Source organism: Podarcis liolepis, assembly GCF_965112155.1.
Source record: "Podarcis liolepis genome assembly, chromosome: 14".
Classification (NCBI taxonomy): domain Eukaryota; kingdom Metazoa; phylum Chordata; class Lepidosauria; order Squamata; family Lacertidae; genus Podarcis; species Podarcis liolepis.
Genome location: NC_139569.1, coordinates 21,046,188 through 21,067,525, shown reverse-complemented (window position 1 = coordinate 21,067,525; position 21,338 = coordinate 21,046,188). Strand labels below are relative to the sequence as shown.

The 21,338-nt window shown below is 42.5% G+C and overlaps 1 protein-coding gene across 21 annotated transcripts in view; it reads right to left on the bottom strand.

Annotated features, from left to right (window-relative positions):
• Positions 1-21,338, bottom strand: part of RBFOX1 (RNA binding fox-1 homolog 1) — a 1,450,244-nt gene that overhangs the window by 969,594 nt on the left and 459,312 nt on the right. For 2 of the 21 annotated variants that reach the window (XM_083473697.1, XM_083473691.1), the window contains exon 1: positions 16,396-16,929. The exons of 17 other annotated variants lie outside the window; for them this stretch is intronic. In XM_083473697.1, the coding sequence (XP_083329823.1) occupies positions 16,396-16,398 (3 nt within the window). In that variant the 5' untranslated portion in view covers positions 16,399-16,929. Of the gene's footprint in view, positions 1-16,395; positions 16,930-21,338 lie in introns of those variants that run through there. 2 more of the 21 variants (XM_083473701.1, XM_083473695.1) reach the window with 2 other exon arrangements.

Sequence of the window (21,338 nt, the reverse complement as noted above, 5' to 3'; positions counted from 1 at the left end):
CAACGCATGTTGAGTACCATGCTCTTGCTGGCTTCCCAATACAGCAGTTCACTGATGCTTGCCAGGAGTGAGATGGGAGGAGTGAGACATTAGGAGCTGGTCTTGGTGTGTCACATGGTGGCAGGAGTTCTTGGATTGGTCTCCCCATCACACACTGCTCTGTGATGACCTCCCCACACCTCATCCCTCACTCCCCTTCACCCTCTGTAAGAACCAACGACTCATTGTGTTGGGAAGCTGGAAAGGCAAGGGTGCCCCCACCCATGCCACTGTTGGGATGCATCCAAGGAAACGGGGGCAATTTGCAAGCCCCCAGCTGGCCCCAGCCCACCGGCCAGGAAGCCAGGCAATCTCCAGTCCTTGGAGAAGCATCACCAACCCCAGCCCACTGGCTACTGAAAATAAAGGTGGTTTTGTCAGGGACTGGCAGGGCTCTGAAGCCTCTGAAAATCTCTTTCTGAGGAATCACAACTGAGGGCTGTTGCACATGGGCTTCCCAATGGGGCATCTGATTGTCCACTGTGAGAACAGGATGCTGGTCTAGATGAGCCTTTGGCTTGATCCAACAGAGTAGTTCTTAGGTTCTTATGCTTTCCTCCGTTTGTTTGTTTTTTAAAGTGAAAATAGCATAACATGTAGTTTGGTCCTCAAAGGACATGTGCCATAAAGACACCACACATTTAGAGCACATGCATTCTCACGAAGACTCCTGGGACCTGTAGCCTCTTAATTGTAACTTTACAAAGGGTACACACAGTTCCTGAGATTCTTTAGGGTGGGAAGTCGTGTGTTTCAAATGTATGGTGTGTATGCAGTCTATTTTACCCAGCATGAGAACGAAACAAGCAAGGTCTTAAACACTGTAGTACATTGCTTTGCAAAAAGTGGTTGGAATAAGCGTAAAGTATGATGTTTCTTGTAGCCTTAGGAAAAACTCTTGGGGGGGGGCACAGAGGAAGAAGACCCAAAAGATGTGAATGAATTGGCATATGACAGAGCAAGTTTCTTTGCACCTACCTGCACATGTTCCTTCCATTTTTATAATGTTTTGTTTTGTTTGCAACTTGCATAGTGGGAGCGACAACAGAATTGGCAGATTGCAGCAGGAGGATGGGCAATATGGTCTAAATATCAAGTACCCTTACCCTTTATTTTGCAGCTTACTTAGTGAGCTAACAGTAAAAATAATGAACTGAACATAATGTTGCAGAAGATGGCATTCAAAGCCCCCATATGGGCAAGCTGCTATTGCTAAAGATGGAGGTGTAAGGTGTTGGGGGGGTCCACAAATTCTTTGGGGTTTGTAGTTCAGCAACTGCTGGATGGCCACAGGTTACCCATCCCAGACCCAAGGACTTCACAGAGGTTGCTATGAAATTGAGGCATACTTTTTGCTGGGACAAGTGGGAAAGAAGCACCTGAAGGCCAAGAAGGAGGTGCAGGCAAGCCTGCAAGTGGATGCAAGTAGACAGTCACCAGCATGTTTACTGTCTATAAACACAACTGAGTTGCAATGCAGAACTTGGGTGAACTGACAGAGGACAAGCCACAAGGGAGAAGCCACAAGAACTTATTCAGCCAAAGGGCCACATCCAATGAGCTGCATGCCCGTATTGAGCAGTTGACAGAAGCAAAACTGAATGGAACAATAGATGTGACTTACATTTGTATAGAATCACAGAGTTGTAGAATTGGAAAGGACTCTGAGGGTCATCTCAGCCAGACCCCTTGCAATGCAGGAATCTCAACTAAAACATCCATACATTTTGGCTATGCAAAAGAATCAAATTTCTAAATAAAAACACACATATTCAATCCAGGCAAGCAAGCAACATTATCACAGCTCAAGGGGATATTCCAGTCGGACAACAGGCGTTTTAGGAGGGATTTTGAGAGGCATGGCCTGAGGAGCATCCTAAGTGCCAGAAAGCAGTATCTGGGGGCTATATATGACTATCTTCCCAAGACCTGAGGTTCCCTACCATTTTCCTAAATTAAAGTGGCTGGGGGAAAGCAGGAGGTCAAGGGTAAAAGAGCTGAAACAAAGATAGCTGAAAAACAAGCTACGTCTGGCATGTGCACATATATGTACACATTATTGCAGCAGTAGGGAAACTTCCGTGATTATTCAATAATAAGGAAGGCAAAATATGAACCCCCAAGGGAATGATACACCATCTTCCTTTCTTGGCAGGAGAACGCCATGCTCAAAATGTCATTTCTGAAAGACATTTGGAATTGGAATTGTAAACAGTGGAAAAGGAGAGTGCTGCACAGGAAGATCTTGTATCAGGGAAAGATCAAAAGGATACATTAACTCCTCTGCTGGGTACCTGCTATGCAGTTAGCTTGAAACCACACTCTGGAGCATTCCAAGCAATTCTGCTACAATGAATGTAAAATGGCTATCACCATGTGGTAGCTGGAATTTTATGTAGATGCTCTTTGCAAGGTTTGAAGATAGGGCACTTTAGCCAGTCATTTTAGCCAGTCATTTTAAATAGCAAAATGAATTAAACACACACACACACACACACACACACACACACAATGTGACTAAAATAAAATTAGGGACTTCAAATGTAAAATGTTTCTGTATTGTTCAATTATGTAACTGGAGATGTTCCATTTCATTAAAACATCTAGAAAGCAAATGATTTTGTAAAAAGCTTTATATGACGAGCATGGCATTTAGAATGATGCTATCAAACACACACACACACAAACAAACACTTTTTTCTGAACTTATAAATAGCAAAACAGACTACATCAAAGTACTGACAATATTTGTGGTTGCATTGTTTGCATTCAGGATTATTTGCATTCAGAAAGGATAGACATTTGTTTTCAAGTCTACAAAAATATGTGCATGGACCAGTCTTCCCCAGCCTGGCATAAGAATGTAAGGACAGCCTGCTGGATCATCTTACCCAGCATACTGTTCTCAGAGCAGCAAACCAAATGTCTGTGAGAAACCCACAAGCACAAGCCAAGCATTAGAGCACTCTACCCTTCTGTCATTTCCAGGAACTAGCATTCAGAAGCATTACTGCCTCTGACAGTGGGGGTAGAACTTTGCCTCACCCTCCATGAATTTGCCTAATCCTTTTGAAGTTGGTGGGCATCACTGCCTGATGAGGGAGCGTGTTCCATAGTTTAACCATGTGCTGATTGAAGAAACTCTTTTTTTTATCTGCCTTTAATGTTCCAACATTAAGGTTCATTGGGGTTCTAGTGTTAGACTGGTTGGGGCTAGGTGGGACTGGTGGGAGATGCAGTACTCGAAAAACTTCTGGAAAACTGTGTGGCATTTTGGTTTTGTTTGGAAAAGCTGTACAGAAGACCACACACAAATATATATGCACACAGAACTCAGTCACTTCAAACAAGTGAGGCACATAATTTTAACACCGAGATCATCAACATGCCGCCCATGGGCACAATGGCCTTGAGGCCCTCCCTTGGTGCCTATGTAACATCTGAGCCACTCTCTTCACTGACAGGAATGTTTGCAAATAAAATATATACTCCATGGAACTGGGGTTCAACAGGTGCTCTTTGCCACATAGATTCCGCTCTAAAATCCAGCACCTGTTGGCACTACACCCTTTCTTACAATCCTAGAATTGATTAAGCTGCACCCCCACCTCAATCAGCAAGAATTGCAGGATTTTTGGTTTGTTTTTTAAAGGCTCTGTGTGTCCTTTAGTAGACCAGGATGATCAAACAGTAGCATTCATACATTCAATGCTAGGACAGAACTGGGGATTTTTTTGTTTGTTTGTTTAAGGCACCAAGGTCTTTTCTATACCACAATACAGAGGAATACAGCTGCAACAGACACGTGACTCTTTCATACAAAACACAAGGACCCATTTTATAACTGTACCAAAGTTTCTATCCATTGCTTCTTAGCGTGAACTTATTGCAAAAATAATTGCAATACTAGAAAACTAGAACTTTTACGTTTAATATATTAACATTATGCCATGTTGATAATGTTTGGAAGGTAGCTTACAAAATCCTGAAATCCTGTAACCTACAAAAGACAGTGCAGTGTAGTGGTCAAAGCAGGTCTGCAGAATGGTTTTCAGCTCAAAGGCCTGATTGTTTCAAGGCCTTCCTGGGTGCAATTTGACACCATTTTGAATCAAGATGGTGGGCTGAACCTTTCAAAACTGCATTGGTTTTAGCAACCAATTTCAAAACTGCACTTTATTTTTGGTTTCCTAGAATTCCCAAGCAACACTGGGGACAAAAACAAAAACAAAAACATGAGAACAAAGCAAATTAAAGCCACTCTAGTAATGTATCTTCACAAGTGTCATAATTAACAGAAAAGCTTTCATCATTTTCTTTCAATTTGATTTGCATGAGGGAAATCTGAATATTAGATCTACTATTAATCATGAGCTGCTTTTATTTGCCCTGTTTATTGCTTTGATCTTTTATTTTAAATGCTGGTTTGTAAGCTGCCTCTCAAGGAGGGATGGAGAAGAAATTCTTATTTAAAGGGAAATCTATCCAATCTAAACTTTCCGAAACAGCCCAACGCACATAAATCCTTTGAAATTCTCTCTCCTCCAAATTTTGTGACGCACTTCTCCAGCCAAACAATGTGTACAAAAATGCATATATTAGTGAAAGCAACATATAAAAGTATTTTGCAAAACTATACAGATTAGGAGAAATATGCACTAAAATGCTGGTGAATTTTCATAAGCACTTTTAAAAAAAACAACTTATGTGGAATAGTAAAGACTTAGGCATTGAAAAGCAAGAAACAGAAAGAAACCAAAATTGACAGATTCGCAAATTCCTTGTCTCCAATACTTTTTTCTTTGTGCTTTGGAAAGCTGTTTTAGCTCTTGCTGTGTGGGTGAAGAGTTGCAGGACCAAGAAAGGACAACAGCACCCCAATTCCATGTACAGAATCCAACTACACTGGGACTTTATTTCACAAAGGTTATGGGGGGGGGGGTTCCACACACTCCTGCCTTCCCACCTCAACGGCAGGCACACGATAGGTCACTCCTCCAATATCTCATTGCCGTTCCCTGAACCTCAATCACTCAAATGGTAAATGGACCACACAGGGGGCCCAATCAAATCACAACTGTGATGGAATTAATCCTTTCTATCTTTATTATTTCCCTTGTCTAAATTTTATTTATCAGATTTGATTCATCAAATTTCTATCCTGCCCTTCTTCCTCAAAAAGGGGCCCAGTTCTCAAAATGTTTGAGAAGCTGGGGGACAGAATTCATCACAGAACTAGTTTCAGTCCAGTCCACTTTATCAAGGTCATTCTAAATTTCATCCCTGTCTTCTGAAGTTTTAGCTATCCCTTCAAGTTTTGTGTTATCTGTAAATTACAGATTTATTTGTGTAATGCATAAAAGTAATTGTTCTCTCTCCAGCTGGATGAGGAATCACCAATGAGCACACTAGGTCTTAATCTGATGTCATTCTCATATAGCATTTAACCAGTCTGCTAACAAAAGTCATGGAGAATGTTATTAAAATAGAGGTAAATTACATCCACAGCATTCCCACAATCAACTAACTGGATTAGCCAGCCATTATATATTCTTGGCAAACGTATGTTGACTTCTACAAATCACGGCATTGCAACCAGAATGTTTATAAACTGACTCCACTGTAATCTGCTCTAGTATATTTCCCTGTATCAAAGTCACACTGGAAGTCTTTAGCGTCACTGATTTTGCCCTCTATTTGAAGATTATGACAACTTTGCAAGCCTCCAAGGTCCTTAAAAAGATCTATCAAGAAGACACTCCCCTCTCTCCTTTTCCCAAAATGTAACTAACTGAAAAACCTTGCTTGTGGCATTCAGAAATGTTCACCTGGACTTCATTAGCCCATCCTTCAAAGTGCCCTCCAAGAGTTGTGAACTGCAACATGTTCATAAATTATGTTCATTCAAATGCTGCCAATCACAAGCAAACTAAATATGTAGATCAGCTGCAGCTATCCAATTTATGGCATACTTTTCAATGTGACTTTCAGAGCTAGAACTCGTTATTCAGCCCTACAATGATCACACTTTTGAATTCTCTCAAGGTAGCCCCCCCCCCAACAACACATGCTGAATTACGCACAATTCATCCATAGCGGGGGGGGGGGGGTAACATAATAAGCCTTCCCTATTTGGGTTAGGCCACACTCACCTGCCCCATACCAGTTGTCAGCTAAAAATCTGATTCACCCTAAAGGGGGTAATTGTGGGCACTGCCAATCAGCTGACTGAAAGGGCTCTGCAAGATCTAGCAAAGAATTCCACAAGCTAACACTTTGAAAGGGGATTCTGATTGCCAGGTCTTGCAAAGCACCTTGCAAGACAAGTCCAGAGTTATAAAAGCTGCCTGGCATCATTGTGACCTCAAATGATTGTCAGCCATAATACTGAGCCAGGTGGACAAATGTTCTGACGCACTATAAGGCAGCTTCCTATGTCTCAAATGTCAATACAAAAGAAACTGTGCCCCAAGTATCAAATGTTGGCGCAACACTGTATAAAAGCTATGGAAGGGGGATAAATTTGCTTGGTTTAACTCAGGGGTGGGGAACATATGGCTTCCAGCTGCTGCTGGACAACAACTCCCATTATCCTTGACTATTGACCATGGGCTGGTAGACTGACTTCAACAACATTGGAAGGCATCCTCCTTCTCTGGTTTAACATAGCTAATTCAAACCAATGCACAAACTGAAGCACAGCTATCCTTCAAAACTTGTGCTTTTCCATGCTGATTGATCCAGGTCTCCAACCAAAAAACTGCATACAAAATATGTATGTTAGTGAAAACAGAATGCAGAGAAGCAACCTGCTTGAAGATGTTGCTTGCAGAAAGAAAATGCATTATCATTTTTGTTTTCACCTTTTTGAAGAAACAAGTGCCATGTTAAAATGTGGCAAACTGAACTTACGACTGCAGAAATGAGAAACTGAAATCAACAGATTCATCTATTTCTAATTAAAGTCACAAGTTTACCATCCCCATATTTGTCTGTTCAGTAAAATAAATTATCTTAATATCAGTCTATCTTTCAGCTCCCAAACATCACTACCCACACACCTAAAAAGTATATGAATTAAATGGGAGAGGTAAAGAAAAAAAATCCAATCTTTATGTTTTCATCCAGTAATCATGTCTGAATAAAATGCGACATTTGGTAGACCACAGAAAGCAGTAAATGAGAAGTTCAAGGTTGACTGTACAATTTCAGCTCTGGCCACCTGTGCATAACCTTTACAATACAGCCTTTCAATTTCTGGTTCATAAGTTATTTTAGCAGTACATGTGTTATCACAAGTTGCACTGTATTTCTGTTTCAGAGAGGCATTACGCCCTTACCTAAAAGCAAGCTTTCATTGTGCAATAAATGCATATGCTTAAAAGCCACCTACTGTGCAAAGTCACCTGTTGGGTTAAAAAGAGGGTCATGTTCTAACTGTTAATGAACTTCTGCAGACATCTTGGAATTTAATAAGTCATGCTAGTTTTAAGATTTCCAGATAACAAGCATTTTAAATCACTCTGGTTAGAAAGGGAGTTTTAGAGCTGGGATACCAGCCCAATTCTTTACAGAAGTTCTTTAAACCACTTGGGTAAATTTGCAGAGTTCTTTTTGGTTTCTGTTGTTAATGCCACATCGAATTTAACTTCTCTCTGTTTGGCTCTACCATAGTATTTAAAATGTGTCATGCACAGGTATGCCACACTGCCTATCTGCCTTTGGCACTCAGACAACAGAAGGCATTCTGGTAAGCATGCGCTCCGTGACCCAATTTGGTCAACCAGCTGCCACACAGCATTTTAGAAAGGGAGAAGATAGATACCATATCAAGGTTTATCCCAGACTTTCCAAGTATCTGAGCTCTCTTAATTTGTTCAAAGCCTTCCTGTGCCCTACTGGAGACATGGTCAATGTAGTTATTCAACTACAACTCACATCAGCTCCAGCACACACAATGAATGGGTCTGGGATGGTGGCAGTTGCAGGCCAACAAGGTCTGGTGGTCGTTGTGGCCAAACATTTACCAACCTTTTAGGAACATACAAAGCTGCATTAGACCAAGTTAGACACTGGTCTTTCTAACTCAGTAGCATCTGCACAGACCGACAGCAACTTGCCATGGTTTCTGAAAGGAGTTTCTCCCCATCCTACCCAGAGATGCTGAGGATTGATGCCACGACCTTCTGCATGCAAAGCAGATGCTCTACAATGGAGCTAAGACTCTTTTGTTTTGCTTATAGGAGCTAGCTGAAAGAGGTTCTTATACAATGCCAGTGCAACCATGAATAATATTCTCCCCCCTCCCAAAGTGCTTTTGATGCTCTTATGTTCCAACATTTGTACCCTGTCTTTCTGCCAAGGAAACTCAAGACACTAAAGTTCCAAATCAGCCTTCCATTCAGACCTCAACCTGCTTCACTTCATCAAGGTTGCTGCAATATATGAATAAGTGCTGTTATTCAGCCCTGAATGAGAGGGAAGAGAAACAAGTTTCTACACTCCCAACCCTGTACTTGACAAGATAATACAGTGACAAAAGTAAGAGCAGCATTTGCAAGAAGTTATCCTGTGTTTACTCCCTCCTGCCAAGAGGGATAGACAAATCTGTCAATTTTCAGTTGTTCTGTTTTTCTTTTCTTTCTTTTTTCCAATCTTAATTTTAGTTTGTGTTTTTTTTTTAATTTTGAAAAATATCCTTTTGAAAATTTACTTGCATTTTAGCATGAATTTATTCTAAAACTAATTTTTGCACGCAGTGTTGACACATATACACATTTTAAAGGAATTTCCCGTAATATAATATGTTTTTGTATGCTATTTTCACCAGGATGTGCATACTTTATTATAATGCATTTGTTTATTTGTCTGTTGTTTGTTTATATCCTGCTTTTTTGTCTGACGGGGACTCAAGGCAGCTTACAGATAAAACAGAAACAGCTAAAAACATACAAAAATCTATCATCAAAAAAATTAATAGAATATGATCTATTAAAACATAAAGAACATCACAACACAAGCCCTTTCCTTAAAAACAGTCAGTTCCCAAAAGCCTGTTAAAATAAGAAAGTCTTCAGATGCTGGTGGAAGGACAAGAAGGAGGAAGCCAGTCTTAACTTCTCTAAGAAGGGAGTTCCAAAGTATGGGAGCAGCCACTGAGAAGGCCCTCTTCCTACCAAACATGCCTTTTTACACACACACACACACACACACACACACACACACACTGCTTGGCTGCAGAACTTCATTGCAAAATATATAAAGTGAGAATTTCAAAAGATGATTCTTTCAGTTCACATGTTTTTCAGAAAGCACAAATTTAATCAGTTTATCTTTAAATGTGAAATGAATCAAATTTCTGCCCCTTCTCTACCTGACAACCATTCCCTACAAAATCTACCATATGACACCCGCCCCCTCACCAAAGCAACCCCTGGATTTACTTATGGTTTTATGATGCATTTGAAAATGCCCCTCCCTCTTGCTCTGCAGTTCCCCCTTGGAAATGCTCCCTGCTTCTACATTTGCAATCCAAGGGAAGCACATAGTGGGTAGCCCCCACTCAAACTGGCTGTGCCAGCTCAAACAAGATCTCCCTAAGCAGCGAAATCATATTCTATTGACTTCAATTTTGAAGTCATTTGCTGTACCTGCTGGCAATGGATGCTGTCCATTTAGCTTAAATCCACACCATGTGTCAAAGACAACTGTTTCTATTTTGTAGCCTTTGGAATATTCATATACACTTCAGCAATCCTGCTTTGTATCACTGTGAAATCCCAGCATCCCAGAAGCATTTTCTTGTGTCAAAACCAGTTTCCTAGCAGAATAAAGTTATTATTCAATGCATCAACATCCACAGTCCAATCAAAATTACAATTTAAAAATGCAGCCATCATGGAAATGAATCAAATACAGTGTCACGAGTCCCATGGAGCTGTCTTGTATGGGGGTAGGAGGATGCCAAATAGGTGGCAGCAGATATCAGAGAGCTGGTGCTAGATTATCCAGGTTGAACAAGTTGGGAGAGGTACTATTTGTGCCTGAATAAGTGTCAAAGTTGTCAGGGCAAGTGATCAAGTAGGTCAGGGGCTGGATCCTAGAGGAGGCTTAATTGGGTTGTCCAGGAGGTGTTCCACCCCGTGACATCAACTGCTTCTAGTCAGGCACCTCAAAGAGTAAAAGAACTGTAGAATTGGAAGGGAACACAAGGGTTACCTAGTCCAATGCCTTGTAATGCAGGAATATTATGCTCAGTGTGGGGCTTGAACCCACAACTCTGAGATTAAGAATCTTATACTCCACCAACAGAGCTATGCACCTTCTAAAGGGCCATCACCACTGGTCATTCCTGGGGGATGCATCTGAGAGTAAGCCAAGATGCCAGCTCTCACATGTACACACCTCACAGGCTTGCCCACTCCGAGAAGCACCTGTTTGCTTGCCCAGAGCAGGAATGCCTTCTATTTGCCATGTTAAAGCTTATGTCCCATCCCACTCGCCAAAGGGAAGAGGCAAGGTGTGATTCTTTCCCACCTCTATCTGGAGATTGAACCTGGGACTATTTCACATGGAAGCATGTGCCCTACCCCTGAGCAAAGAGACACAGGAAACTTCCTCATACTGATCTTCCTCTGTTTCCTTCCAATCTTCTGTTAACTGGGCCTCTCCCTTTGAAAACTCTCAAACCAAATCAGACCTTTGGCCCATGTGACTCAGAGTTGCTTAAAGTGATTGGCAGTTGCTCTCCAAAGTTCTAGGCAGGGCCCCCTCCCAACCCTGCCTGGAGATGCAGGAGGTTAAACGTGGGGCCCTCTGCATGCAAAGCATAGGCTGAATCTACTGGTAATGAGTTTTATTAATATGTAGTGAAAGTTCTATAAAACCATCTCCAAGAACCACCAATGTTCACATTCCTAAAATTTCAGCTCATTTTCTCAAATATTACTCATTTGCTTTCCCTAACATGCTTTACATATAGGCAACCATTTTTTACTTGCCATTTTTTTATTATTGTTGTCTTGATGCTTTTCTTTTCCTTATTTTTCCTTTAACAACAAAAAATGTGTTTTTCTTCTTTTTTTCTTTCTTTTGTAAGCACAGAAAATCTAGTTTTCTGGTTTGTGCTCTCTCTCTCTCTCTCTCTCTCTCTCTCTCTCTCTCTCTCTCTCTCTCTGGTTCTTCAGACTATATCCAACATGCAACTACTCTCCTATGATGTAGAAGAAAAAGTAGGAGGACTCTCTGGTAGGTATTGTTGTAATTAGCAAGACTGCCTCCAGAGATGTAGTTTGATGTGAATATTGCCTATTGGAAATGCAGAGTGCGATTTCCCCAGGAATCTCTGCAGAAGCTTCCTTTCACAAGGGACTTGCACCATAGATGTCCCTGGTGGTTTGTACCCTTTGAGCGTCATTGCACCAATGAAACATTTTGCTCATCTGCAAAGTACTGAACTTCCACAAAATTCCAAAAAAGCATCTTTTGAAGTATATGTGCTATCTTGTCATCAGTTTATATCTCTAAATTGCAGCTCTGGGTCTACTGGTACTTTAAAAGGACTGACTTGCCCATAAATGTCTGTAACATGAATATTTATTTTTATATCACTGCAGCAGATCAATATATTCTATTTTTCACTTGTACAAACATTGTATCAGTGTGTGTGTGTGTGTGTGTGTTACTATTTATTAAATATGTATCCCACCCTTCCTCCAAAGAAGCCCAGAGCAGCAAACATGTCAATATTATAAAAATACAATACAAACTTCTTAGAAGAGTGATATGTGTGTGTCCATATCCACAAACACACACACACACACAGAGAGAGAGGAAAATTCTGATAAAAACAAAGAAGAAAGTAGAAACTGTTTGTCTGTGCTCAGGAATGAAACTCAGTCAAGCAAATACAATGGGTATTAATTCACCTTTTTTTAGTTTGCAAATGATACATAATCAATTACCTTTTTCTACATTGTTTTAAGATTGCATTGGAATGAATGTAACTTGCATAAGCTAAGTAAATAGTAAAGCAAGTTGCATAAGTTACATTAAATAGTGGACAGCAAGACAAATAACGTAGTATCTGGCAAAAATCAAACTGAAGCAGAATGGAAGCACCACTGATTATGATGTGTACAGCTCGAAACAGAAGCATCCCTATTGTGCACACACTTCCCATTTTTAAACAGAGCCAATTAGCATTGCTTCTGCCTCTTGTTCTAAAGCAGCCGGAAATAATAAAGAGAAATAATTCTGAATCGTGAGTGCCCACTGGGCATCTACAATCTCCCCCCATGAAGATGGGAGAGAAAGAGCAGAGCTTTAGTTTTAGGGCAGTTGTCAGTCTGTTTTCTTTTTGGAAAAAACTTTTCGATTCTCAAATATGATTTTGAAAGTTTTATAACTTACAGTTTACAGTAGGATTCTCTTACCACAGCTAAACCTTATCACACTTCTTCATGTTTGGATGCATTCAGTCTATTTCACCACTGCTGAAAATGTACTATTTATATTGCATTCACTTGCAAGTGGATGTAGTTCGGACCAGGAACATCATGGTAAGGTTTCGCTGTGGCAGAGGAGCAACGGTATAAGCTATAAAACTATAAAAAAAAACAATTTGAGGTGCTCCACGCCAGGCTGCATTTGCATGAAGTGTGTCTCACTGTGTTCAGTTGCATTTACCCTCAGTTTGTTTATATGAATGCAGCCTTAGCAACATTAGAGCCAAGTATGTTACAAAAGGAACACTTTATCAGCCTATTATTGCAAACCACAGGCCACTCAAGCTTGCTATTAAAAGTGGCTCATCCCCAAGAATGCTCTCTTCAAGCCTTTTGTGGTTCATAAATACTGTCCAGTGGTTGCTTTAGAAAGCATTTTCCCCCTAAGGTTCCAATGCAAAGCCAGTTGGGTGGACTGAGCCTCCGAGAAGCGCCTGATAGCCCTCACTCAGCAAGGAAGCCCCCCAAGCTGCTTCAAGGAAAGATGGGGTGAAAATGTAATGAGTTTGGTGATGTGAAGTTGCAAATGCACTGTTAATGGAATGCATAGATTAAATTGTATGTCACTACTTTATTTCCATTTGTAACTAAGTATGAATTAGTTGTGTTATTTTGTAACATCATGTGTTACCCAATCCAGTTTATTTTATTTGCAGTATTGCAATGCACAATAACAACTTCCATTGTAGTGAAGCAAAAACTGGCAATGAAATGTTGCTCATTTAAGTTATTCTAGATCTTAACTCTATCAACTGCGTACCTAGTAGAAATGGTGCTCTTATACAGCACTGCGTATTTGCCTTTATTCCTGAAAATTGCAAAATTATTCATATGTGTTCAGTTTAGCAGAAGCAATTGTTTGCAGCAGAAGTCTTGCCTGTAAATACTTCAAGAGAGCATGTTCTCATGTCCCTACTGAACTGTTAAGTGATTTCTTGAAACATTTACCGTTCTATCCTATGCAGACTTAAGATTTCAGTCCTATGCACAGTTTCCTGGGAGAAAGTCACATTTAACTCAATGGTTCTTACTTGAGGAGACATGCACAGGACTTTACCATCAGGCTTCTAAAATAAAATGCTCCCCACCCCGCACCCCCAAAAGACCCTTAGGTACAGCTAACCTTGTCCCAGAAGCTTCCAAAAAACTATCAGCAATTCAAATTAAAATAATCAGAAAAACTGAGCAACAATAAATATGCAGCAACTTATTGGGAGGGGAGGTAGTTTTGTCAACCAAGAGGCAAGTAGCATTCTTAATAAATAAAAATTCAGTTCCACATATTTCTTTGACATATCTCTGTACAGTGTTCCATTCTGTGGTATAACAGTTTCCAAAATTAGATGCCCATAATATGTACTAGATGGTCTTTGGTCTTTTAAACATCCAAGTAATGACATTTTAGCATCTACATGGACTATTTCAAGTATTTAGAACACTGAGGCTGCAAACCTAACCCATTACATTTCAAAGTAAGTCCTACTGGATTCAACAGGACTTCCTCCCAGGTAAGTGGGGTTAGGATTTCCCTAACCTTAATTTAATAAGAGTGCTTACAACAGCCTGGTAGAAATGACTGCTATTATTATTATCTCCTTATTGCAGATGGAAAGGCTAATGCTGAAAGAAAGTTGGTTCACCTAAGAAGGCTGACTTGGAGCAGAGGACTTAGAGCTCACACTGTATGGCTGGGGTAACAGAGTTCTAGACAAAAAATATGTTCAATGGGTGTGTCAAAGCAAACAAGCATAGAAATCACTCCATAGTCAATCATGAATTTGTTCAGGGTTTTGAAATGTTTCTTCATTCAGTTTCTGTCCTGCGTATATATTTTTATTGTCAAACTAGCAACACTAAAAACTAAACAAAAAAATGTGTGTATGTAAACACACACACAGTGTGTTCAGAATTCTCCATTACATGACAAAACATTTAGTGATCTTTCTATATCTATGAACATAAAACTTTGGGCATGATCCAGCCGCATTTGAACAAGTTCCATGTGTCTCTTGTGTGAGAGGTTTAAATTTTGCTGGCCTCTCCCACTGAACTCAGTGGAACTTGTCAGAGTTTAGCTTTGACTGGATCATGCTCTTAGTAAATGTGGGGAATTTTGGTTATCCTGAACTGTAAATGTAATGATCAACATTTAATTTGAGCCAAGCCACATGCTCTACATGTTTGAGTATGTTTTTTTAAAGGTCAATATTTATGTCAAACATGTTTCAGCAGTTGTCTGAATAACAGCCTGCCATGGAAACAAACATTCTCTGTAGTGCTTGCTTCTACAAAGGTTTCATTTGTCACACCACAAAACTCATGCCTCTCTGCCAAAGAAGTAAACCTGGGATGAATTGTAATCTGTAGCTTATATAGTATCATTTCAAGTTGTAATGTGAACATATAAAGAAAAATGGCTAGGAAGCAGGAACAAGATGAAAAAAGGTCTGCTACAACAGTATTTATTGAAAGCTTTTATACTTAGATACAATTTCTAGGGGGAAGCTAGAGAGCAGCAGTTCCATGCAGCTGCTAAAATCGCTTCTGATTTTTTCTTTCTTTCAAAAAATGGTCTAGTTTTATTTTAAGAAATATGAACTGTTTCTCACACACACCACATTGGAACGATTTTGGGAACATATATTTTTACTACATCTTCCCTTTCAGAGCTCAGCATATGTGCAGTTGGAAACTAGGTATGCATCCCTTGGTACATGCTTATAAGGAATATGCCATGCATGTAATTGAATGCACAGGACTTTACAATAATTGATGCATTACTGCATTTTCATACATTTTTATTTCCTGTTTGTGGTCCTGCACCCAAGTGTGCAACTGCTCACCCTCATTATCATATCTTCCCACACACATTTATCTCTACATGCCCCCAGCATAAATAGCATAAACAGCTCTCCCAAACTCCTAATCGAGGCAGGCAAAATAAATAAATAAATGCTGATTTATTACCAAGACAGTATGTAAATAGAACCTCCCTCCCGAATTTAAAAGCCATTTTCTTCAGGGACACCATGCCAATCGCTGCTCCTTCCTTTGCCCATGTCTTCTGTTTCAAAAAATTAACGATGTACTCAACCAACCAAAGGTAAGCAGCTCTTTAAAATCTCAGTGATATTGCCATGAAAGAATAAAGCATGTGCTTATAAAAGCTCCCACGAATATCAACAGGACTGAAGAGTTCTCAGCTGTGCCTGGACTGTGCCCTGTCCTTTCAGCGTCTATGTTAACTACCAACCAGAACTTCCACACAAAAGCATAGGGTCTTACTTTGGGGGCAGGGGGAACCAGTATAATTCTACCACAGATAATGGAAGGGATGAGGTGGGAAATGTAAAGCAAGGCTAAATATACCTTGGAGCAAAGTACTCGGAAGCAGCACAAAGTCACCGTAAGGTTCAAAGGTATTTTCTATATATATAAAGGTTTAAAAAGAGAGTGCTGATGCTAATGCATCAGAACATCTGGTTATTATGTATACATAGTGGCTATCGGGGGGGGGGAAGAATCACATCTGGCCTAAAATCACTGATGAGGATGGGAGATGGGAAGGGTGGCCCAGCCCCACTCCCAGACACCTCCTTGGAAAGAATACTGGCAACAGATAGAAACCTCTGGAAGAAGTTCCTTACTACAATCTCATTTAACCACAAGCTGCCCCAGCACACCTGCGATGGGCTAAGTGGGCGGGGAGGAAGAGAAAGCGCAACACCTGGCTCGCCATTGGTCAACCAGCCCTTGCCCCGCCCCCTGCCCCGCCCTCCCTTAAAGTGAAATTGAGGCCAAGTCTGCCTCTCCCCAAGCCCTCGCCAGCCAGGGGCCCATTTCCACCTACCATACAGAGAAGCGCGGGGCCCCCAATAAGTTCTCCGGGATCTTCTCTCCCGCTCTCTGGCCTCCCGTCGCGTCCAGATTCGTTGGCTGAGTAGAGTTGAAGATGGGCGAGAAGAAAGTTGGCGCCCTTCGCTTGCCGGGCAGAGAGTCCAACTCAGGCGAGGCGGGGGAGGGCCTGAGGGGGCGCAGGGCAGCGCTTCTCGCCTTTCCCCTCCTCCCTCAGGAAGGAGAAGCGCCGACTTCTCAGGTGTTTCCCCTCAGCAGCTTCTCTCCCTCCTCGACGGCGCGCGCGAGCTTTTTCCCGCGTTCTTTGAGGGGAAGGCGAAAACTTCGCTCGCTCGCTCGCCTCGCTCTGTTCGGCCGCTCGCGAAGTGGAACGAGGGAGAGGAGGAGAAAGAGAGCTGCGCTTGGGTGCGCGAGACTGGGCGCCAAATAAAAAGCCCGTTAGTAATAATAACAACAGTAACAATAATAATGAAATACGAAAGAGCAACGCACTCTGAGGCGCAGGAGCCGCCAAGCTGCCGCCTAGTCTGCGCGCACGCGCGGTTGTCCCCTTCCCCCCCCTCGCAAAAAAAAAGAAAACACAGTACTCTTTTTCTGAGGCGAGAGAGGATAGCCGAGAGGACTGCGGAGCTTGGGACGGTGGCGCGCGGGTGCGCGCGTGCGCGTGTGTGTGCGGTCGGCACCTGAAGAAGCTACTGAGGAGCCGTCGAGAAACACCTGGCTGGACTGGAGAATTATTTAAACAGCATGCATCCCCCCCCACCTCCTTCCTGGTTGTTCAGGCAATTCCCTTCCTTAGGAAGTCGTAACTAGCACTCCTCTCTCTCCATTTTTTTTTAAAAAAACCCACCCCCGTCACGAAAGCAGCTGGCGAAGCTGCGGGGAGACAGGGAGATAGAGAGCGCGCGCGCCTTTTGGAGCCGAGGGCGGCGCGTGCCGAGTCGGCGTCCGCGCGTGGCTCCTCCGAGGCTGGAGGGTGTGTGTGTGTGTGTGTGTGTGTGTTAGATTGACTGAGGGGAGGGGGGTGGGATTCCCAGCTGAGGGAAGAGCTGACTTTGGCCCGGCGAAATAGGGAGAAGAAGGGAGGCGCTGCTGTTGTGGCGGCTCTTTTCTCTCTCTCTCTCTCCCCATCCCCCTCAAGCCGGCGCTGCGAAGTGGCTCGGAGAGGGAGGTGACCTTCAAAGGGGTGGGGGCTGGGGAGATAGATGATGAAGTGTGTGTGAAGGCGGAGGCGGCTGCTGCGAGATCTGCGCGGCTTTTAGCACAGCCCACGCGCGGGGGTGGGGGGTGGGGAGAAATCGCAAAGCGAAACGGCCAGCGGGGTGGAGAACCTGCCCAGCTGAAGGAGCGGCGCGGATCGCAGCACCTTCCGCGCTCGGGGAGGGTGGCGTAAGTCTCGCCTGCCTCTTCTCTTCCTCCCGCCACCGCTTCTGCTGCCTGCCTGCCTCCGGATCGGCTGTGCGCATGTTTACTCGGATGTAAATCCTCCCCCCCCCTTTCGATCAATGGGTTTTACTCCCGAGGAAGCGTGTAGCCGATTCTCTCCGGTCGGGAGTTAAGATCCCGGCATCTGCGTCTTACAACTACAAGTGTGGGTTGATGGATTTGGGGGGAAGCGAGGTTGTATTGGCAGGGGAGTTGGGAGGGAGAACCCACGATTATCATCATCATCATCATCAACAACAACAACACTACAGCGTGGAGGGTGGATTTGTTGGGGGGGGGGTTAGAGGATAACCCCTTTCCCCTCAACCGACCTTTATGCGATCTGTGGGCATTTTCTACCGAGACACAAACGTCCCGATACTTAGCGTGTTCACAGGACACTTAGATTCGAGAAAAGCCTATAACGGTCCGGGAGATGGGCATCAAATCATCCTGGTTCAACTCTTCTGGAGTTCATTGCCGCCCCCGCCCCCCCTCCAACATATGAGAGGAGAGCGGTGAATCTCCCAACATTTATTGGAGGAAGAGGGATGTCATAAGTCTGCACTGTTGTTGATCTATTACATTTTATCTGTTTATCTGCCCTTACCTAACAACATTCACAAGTTGACAATAGTAGCTGCGCAGAGGCTGAAAGGCACTTTTGGTTTCATGCGGGTGGGCAGGGGTTGTGTGCATGTGTCAACTAAGAGCACCTTTGATGTAAAGGTGCCTCCTTTTTAGAACACCCTTTTGCCAACCTAGTACCTTCCAGATGCTTAGGACTACAACTCCCATCAGCCCCAGACCTGGGGTTGATGGGAGCTTTAGTCCAAAACCTCTGGAGGTTTGGCAGCAGCTGTTTTAGTAGCTCATTGCTAACAGTAGCCTGGCACACAGTTGCGTTTTTGCAGGCATGGAGATTAAAGTGTTGGAAATACCCTGCACCTGCTTAATTTCTGTTGTGTGGCACAGGAGCAGTCTGGGAGCAGGTAGTGGCAATCCTCTTTTGGAGCAGGGATTTTGAGGAAGCCACCCAATTACATGGTTTGAAAGTAGGAGTGAAGACACTTCCAACTTGGCTCTGAAGAGGGGAGGAGAGAAAGCTATTTCTATACACTGCCAGAATCTGGACTTTTGTTGGGTCAGAGTTAGTGAAATATAAAGTCACTTAAAAGAAACTTTAGGAAATTATGAAAGGTAAATACAAACTAATGAATAATCTTCCTTTATTTTCTTTCATCTGTACAAAAGCATAAAATCAAACCTCCCACCACCATCAATTAACAGGACTGTAAATGCATACAATTTTCAGTGATTTTCCCCTCCGTTGTTTAATTATAAACCTAGAAAATTATACTTAATTCCTAGTTCTGTAAATATTCAGGTGTGAGAGTAGTTACTAGTCATGAATAATCACAAGGGAATTAAATGGAACTAGTCTCTTGGGTAAAGGCAATCCCCTACTTCAGTAACACCAGTGTAGGTGCCTTGAGAAATGAATAAATTGAAAGATTATGCAAGCAATAAAATATCCCTTGTGGAGGAGGTTGCCTGTTGGATCTCCATGTGATTCACTGTTCTGACATTGCTGCTTCCCAATTAGCCTCCAGTCAGAGGCACATAATTCTGCCACATCTTTGCATTGGTTGTACTGGACAGCTAACAATTCTCTTTCATTTATTTATTTTTTACCAAAAAAAAAAATCTTCTTGGCTTTGAGTAGCTTCACAGGAATTAAATCTTTATATTTCAACTACCTTTTGTCCCCACCCTGCACTCAGCTCTCACCTGTGGCTCCTAGAAGCTATCAGCATGTGACAGTGGCCACACCCAGGGAAACAGCTCCGAATGGCCAGCTAAACCAGGTGATTGTAGCTGATGGGTCTCAAATCACTGGTGAGTTAGGAAATTCTCTTGCATGTGAATACAGGCTCTGGTGGATTGAGCAGACGAGACCAATAGTGGGTCCAGCAGTCAAGAAGGTGGTTTCTGTACATGCTGCAGAGGGATGTGAGGGGCAGGTGGGGCTCATCACCCTAACCTGGGAAGGGAGCCCATCTAGGAGAAGGAAAACTGATCCTACACCTCTCCTGCCTTGTGGGATATCTGCAGGAGAAGAAAAGGTTGAGGAGTAAACCCTACAGAAATCTGAAGTGGAGTTCCCAGGACAATTTAATGGCACCTTTTACACCCCCTTCTGGCAATTCCTTTAGCCAAGCAGGTGCCAAATGGCCAAGGCTCACATCCCTTTGGTGTGGTTTGACTCCACCTCGGAGATGAACTCCATTGTCTCTTGAGACAGAGGAATTCAGCAATTGGACAGCTCCCTCATACAAGATGCACAAACCCAGCAACTTTTATTTCAAGCAGGGATTGAGAGCAAGGGGCTGTCTAGGTGCTGCTGGACAGCTCCCATCATTCCTAACTATTGGTTATGTGGGCTTGGTTTGCAGGGAGCTGAAGTTGAACAGCATCTGGTTTTCCACCTCTCACTTAGCCTGCACAGCCAGTGTACAGACCAATTCTATGCACATGTCTGCAAGCAAGTCATATTGAATTCAGCTGAACTTTCCATCAGTAAGTGTGCAAAAGATTGCATATTCCTTGTGCTCTCTGTGAGAAGTCTTTCACTCTATAGAGTGTGCATAGTGCATACCTGCCTGTGACCATTTAACAGGGTTCTACTTTCCCCACTCCAAGTGATTCCATAAAATTTGTTCTGCAACCAACCATTATCCGACATGGGAGTTCTCACACTTTACCATTCTTTTTATCTCCTAAATATTTTGCATTTTTAAAAGTTGCTGCTCTTTCTGCAGCTTCTAGATGGGAAGACTTGCAGAGGGTGGCCAAGTGATTTGCTCAGCATTAAGGCATAGCCAGGTCTGAAAAGTCTCCTAGGGATGTGTGAAAGGCATGTTTCTAAATAATAAACACCACCAGGAAGCTAGTGGCTTAGAAAATAAGGGGTCTATTATCCTCTTAATTCAGAAGCATAACACCCATGATGTTAATGGTGTACCACATAAAAGAAAGAGCGTGGGCCCTAAATTATTATGCTGTACATTAACTAACTTAAGTCACAAATGCATCACACAGAGTTGAGTACACAAGGGCTGCAACATTAGCATCTCAGCAGACACACAGCTTTGTTTATCTGTCACTTAAAACATTGAAAACAACATACAAGTTTTAGAATTCAGCACTCCTGAGCTGCTAAAGACTTGTGTTCCTTTTAGAGTCTATGAAATGTATGGAGAGAGGAAGAGAGGTGAGCTGAATGAGGAAATAAGGTAGCACTTACCAGTAAGGTTTCAAATACTCATTAATACTTGACCAGTAAACTAATTAAATGTTGTATAATGTAATGGTTAGAGAACCAAACTAGGGGTGGTATTCAGTGCTAGCCCTACTCAGAGTAGACCCATTGAAGTTAATATAAATGGCTAACTTAGGTTCATTAATTTCCTACTCTGAGTTTGACTAACACTGGATACAGGCCTAGGGTTG